Source organism: Monopterus albus, unplaced genomic scaffold (assembly GCF_001952655.1).
Source record: "Monopterus albus unplaced genomic scaffold, M_albus_1.0 scaffold51.1, whole genome shotgun sequence".
NCBI lineage: Eukaryota > Metazoa > Chordata > Actinopteri > Synbranchiformes > Synbranchidae > Monopterus > Monopterus albus.
The window spans coordinates 3984114-3989504 of record NW_018127931.1 but is presented as its reverse complement, the minus strand read 5'-3'; the positions used below and the strand labels follow the sequence as shown (position 1 = coordinate 3989504).

The following is a 5391-nucleotide window of genomic DNA, read 5'->3' as shown; positions in this document are numbered from 1 at the left end:
CGAGTTCCAGGAGAATTTGTCATCAACTATGACACCTAGAAATTTAATTTCATATACTCGTTTTATATTAGCTCCTCCAATTTTCAATTGAGGTTCATTATCTAGTCTACGATTCCCAAATACCATAAATTTAGTTTTATCCAAATTCAGAGATACTATATTGCTGTCGCACCATTTCTTGATGATGTCAATGCTGTGTTGTGCCTTATTTTATTACAACTAAATTTCCAAAAAACAATTAATGCAGGTTAAGTACACCTAAACACAAACAAATTACTTCAAAATAAAAAGAAAGAAAAAACACCTTTTACTTTTGTTATGCATACTGTAAGTATTTTCCATTTTTTGTATGGCTTTTCTACTCTCTGAAAAAAATGCCTTTAAATCCCTGTTTTGAAAGTGCTATAATGTAATAATAATAATAATAATAATAATAATTGTATTATTATTTTTATTATTATTGAATAATAAGATTTTTCACCTTGGAAAATGCAATTATGAAAAGTGTTTCACTCCAGGATAATTGTCTTGACTCTCATACTCTGGCCTTCTTTCTCTCACTCCTTCTCTCTGTTTCTCACCCACTACACCACCTTCTTCCTATCTCTGTCTCTCAGAGGGCAGCAACAGCAGCCATGATTCTCAGGTTGGGCCAGTTGGAGGTGTGGAGAGGGATAAGAGGACAGTCATTCCTCTGGCTGTTGTCTCCACTCTTACCATCCTGTGTCTACTGGTACTGATGGGCATTCTCATCTACTGGAGGTACATAGTACATGTACACAAGTTTAGTATCTGCCTGTATCAATTTCACTTCTGTAATTCATTTAGATTTTGATTCATTTGTATCACAGAAACTGTTTCCAGGCTGCTAATTTCTACCCAGATGGCAGTATGTCATCTAAAGTTGTACCCGCTGCGCCTACACCCCTGCTGCTTGCCACAGGTAAAACAGACACACACATACTCGCTCAGAGCACTTTAATATATTATCATTGTGAAGTCAGACAGAGCTGATAAACAGTGTTAAGCATGGAGTGAAATGTTCACTCTATTGTTGCAGATGGACATGAGCCATTGACAGTGAAGCAATTTGTGAAGCATGTCATGGAGCTCCACACCACCAACACCTTCTCCAAGGAGTTTGAGGTGTGTAGAATCCATCCATTATTTATAGCACTTATTCCTGAATAGGGTCACAAAGGGCTGGAGCCTATCCCAGCTGACACTGGGTGAGAGGTGGGGTACAACCTGGACAGGTCGCCCTGTCACAGGGCTGACATGTAGACAAACAGCCACACACACTTATACTCACTCCTACGGGCAGTTTAGGGTCACCAGTCAACCTAAGCTGTATGTCTCTGGACTGTGGGAGGAAGCCAGAGTACCTGGAGAGAACCCATGCAGGCACAAGGAGAACATGCAGACTCTGCACAGAAAGTGTGTAGAATCTTCATCATAAAAATATTCATAAAAATGTCTGTGGGCTTTCTTACCAACATAAACAGCCACTTGACATTTTGAGAAAATCCACCAGTAAAAGATGGTCAAAAGTTTTCACCAGCTCAAGTATCACCTCTCATCCAAGAGGCTTCATCAGTTCAGAACTGCAAGTCGACCTAGAAATCTAGTCCGGTTGATATTTCTAAGTTTTTTTCAGCTTACTATGACCTGGATGACTGAGAATCTGCACAGACTTTGTGTATGAAGCCTTTATATTTTCTTCGCAATAAACCCAGTGGCCCCCCCCCCCCCTTCTTACAGACACACACATACATCTCAGTCTGCAGTTCCTTTTTTGTACAGATGTGCCTGCTAACTTCCTTTATTCACAGAAAAGTTCCCCCTTTCCTTAACTGCAGTATTGCTGCTGGTGTGCTGAAGTCTGGTTCATGGGTCTGCTTGGGCTTTCTTCTTGGTACAATTTATGATCACCTTTGTTTCCTTCTGTAGGCTTATAGTACTGTCTCCAGCTATCACTGCTGTCTAACTCTTGGCTATGCTTGAAATCAGATTGTTGAAAACCACCTGTTTCTGTCCTTCAGCCTAAAAGGTCTATCTCTGCTTGTTTTGGATTTGCAGCAAAGTTTTAGAAGTGTTTCATATGGAGTGTTTAATATTAAAATGTTGGTTAGTTTTATGTTTGAGAGAAGCTTGTGGATTAGTTTCAACAGCAGGAACATCTACACATCTGCATGGCATTAGTCACCTCTGTTTCCTAGCATGAACCTCCTGAGTAACACACACACACACACAGATAGGACTAACTGAAGTATACTTTTCCTGTGTAATTACCAGTGGATTTGCACATTTTCTCCCATTTGGTAACAGTGCTTTCACCCTTTCTATAGTTGCAGCATTAACCACCATGGATAAGTGTAACTTTCTTTGGAAAAAAGGAGGCCAAATTTACAAGAGTTAGGTTTTTATTCAAACAATATGATGCCTTCATATTTCATGGTACTGAATAATATATGATTTATATATTTGCAAGCTGAAAGTACATAGCTTAGATGGGAATGTCATGGTATTTCCCACTCAGCAAAGCCTCTCTGTGTGTATCTGAACCCCATAGTTTTGTATGTGCACTGACTCCCTGTCTGTCTGCCATCTTGTCCCCTCCACTCCTCGAAATCTCCTTTCACCATCTCCACCACCATCATCGTGCTTTCTGCGTCTTCACCATCTTCCATTAGATTGTCAAAGAATCCTATGAGGTAAGATACCTACCACTTCACTTGCAGAGGTGTTGTTTTCTTGTCCTTTGTTTATAACAACAAAATGGCATTTGTTTTACAATGAAATCTCTTTTTTTCTTTTTTTATTGCAACATAAAACACATTTACAGGACAAAGCACATAACAGTTCATGAGACAACAGACATTAACAAAAGAGGCAAAGTGATTATTAATTTATGAAGGGATTATTAATTGAGAGTATTGAGTTATGTGTTTGAAAGTGTGTAGTGTGTGTGTATCCCAACTCTATGCAGACTGATATCCATTACTTAAAGGAAAACAGAATTAAACCAAATAAATTAGGAAAATGGAGGGGGTATAAATGTAAAGGAATGAAAAGACAGTTTGATAAAAAATGAATGATTGTAGTAATAAAATAACAAAGAAGAAAATAAAGCAATATCAATCATATATTATGGATTGTAGTAATAAAATAAAGAAGAAAATAAAGCAATATCATTCATATATTATATACTTTTCCATTCATATACTTGGATATACACTTAGATATACTTTTTCCATTCATATACTTGGATATACACTCAGATATATATCTAAACACATTCATAAAACAAAAATAAATGAAATTATTAGATCGGTTAATGATTAGAAAGCGAGGGAAGAGCAAAAGAAAAAAAGAGGGGTAGGTAATATTCTCAGTTAATTTGGTTCGATTGTGTGACACTCAAAACAGAAGCATGGACAATTAGGACTAATAACAGTAACAATAATGAAGTTAAAAGCAGCCTGTTATATTTCTAGGAGTTTGTGGGAATGTGCGTGGCCTCGGCCTCAGGTGCTGGTTTAAGTTAAAAGAGGTTAGAAATGGATTCCAAGTGTCAGTAAAGGTTGGTATATTATTCTTATGGATGGATAGATATTTTCCATAGTGTGATATATTCTATAAGAAGGTTGGTCCAGTGGTTGATGTGTAATGAATATTTTGAAATTCATTACACAGTTTAGAAAGATCATTTTCTTGGCGATAGTTAGAGAGATAAGAAGTGGGTTTTTATATTTAATTGGTAGGTGGTTGACTTCTGTGACATTACCGAGCAGGCAGAGTGACGGGGATGGGGATGGGGGGATTCTACAGCTCAAGATGGTGGAGGATTTCTCAGTCACCGCTACCCAGAGGGAGTAAACGGGTTGACAGGTCCAAGTAACATGAATGTAATCATAAGCGCTATCCAGAGTGCATTGTGAGCAGGTATCGGTATCAATGAAACCCATTTTAAACATTTTACCTTGTGTGACGTGAGTCCTGTGAAGTCTTGTATTGTATAAGCTGTAAGATTATATTGGTAGTCATGGAAATGATATTATTACAAATCTTGGTCCAGAAGTTGGGGCTGGAGGGGAGCAACAAATCCGTTTCCCATTTAGTCATTGGTAATGTTATTGTTCCATCTGTATTTGACATTAGTTTATAAAGTTTAGATATTATCTTCTTTGAGTTTGTAAATTTCATTATCTTCTCAGGTAGAATGGAAGGTTGCTGATTATATCGATCTTTGATGTAATTATGGATTTTAACTGTTGGTACTGAAGAAATTCTCCTCTCCCAACTCCGTGCTTCTGGCCTAATGTATTAAACTGATTGTTTTCAAATAGATGATGAAGGTGAGTGATTCCTTTCTGTTGCCATGTTGGAAAGTAGATGGGATTATTATGAAGTTGAAAGTCAGGGTTATGCCAAATTGGAGTGTATCTACACGGTGTTAATGATGATTTAGTGGTTTTGTTTGCTTTCCACCAGGCTGTCAGAGTTGCAGAGATTGTGATATTTTTGAAATAGTTAATTTTCCTAATTGAGTATGGTCTGCAACTGAAGTATTTTTGCATTGATTTTGTTCTAGTTCTATCCATGTATCCAGGAGCTATTACAACTGTCTTTCTGAATCCATTGAACTAAATATTGTAATTGATTTGCTAAGAAATAATACTCAATATTTGATGCTTCTAGGCCACCTTTTGATTTGTTCTTCTGGAGTGTTGACAGGGAAATTTTTGGGTTTCTTATTATTTCAGTAAAATTGTGAAGTTAGAGAATTAAGTGATTTGAACCATTTATCTGTTGGTGTTGTGGGAAGCACTGAAAACAGGTAGTTAATTTGTGGTAAAGTTTTCATTTTGACTGTAGCAATTTAGCCAATGATTGACAGTGGGAGGTTGGACAATCATTTGAAATCATCTTCTATATTTTTTAGCAGAGGGGTGTAGTTAAGGTTGCAAAGTTCCTAGTGGAAAGCCTAGTGGAAATCCATCCATTCATCCATTTTCTATACTGCTTAGTCCCAAACAGAGTCACGGGGCGGTTGAGCCAATCCCAGCCAGCTGCGGGTGAGAGGCGGGGTACACCCTGGACAGGTCGCCTGTCCATCGCAGGGCTAACACACAGACGAACAACCACTCACACACACAATCACTCCGACAGGCAATTTAGAGACACCAATCAACCTATACTGCATGTCTGTGGACTGTGGGAGGAAGCCGGAGCACCCGGAGAGAACCCACGCAAGCACGGGGAGAACATGCAAACTCCACACAGAAAGGCCCCAGGTTGGCAGGGGCTCGAACCCGAAACCTTCTCGCTGTGAGGAAACAGCGCTAACCGTCATGCCACTGTGCTGCCCCCCTAGCGGCAATACAGATG

The 5391-nt window shown here is 38.6% G+C and overlaps 1 protein-coding gene across 1 annotated transcript in view; it reads left to right on the top strand.

Moving 5' to 3' along the window:
- The window catches only part of ptprz1b (protein tyrosine phosphatase receptor type Z1b), an 84940-nt gene that overhangs the window by 70276 nt on the left and 9273 nt on the right, over positions 1-5391 (top strand). The window contains exons 15-18 of the mRNA XM_020601530.1: positions 618-762; positions 852-943; positions 1061-1146; positions 2694-2743. Coding sequence (XP_020457186.1) covers positions 618-762; positions 852-943; positions 1061-1146; positions 2694-2743 — 373 coding nt within the window. The remainder of the gene's footprint in view (positions 1-617; positions 763-851; positions 944-1060; positions 1147-2693; positions 2744-5391) is intronic.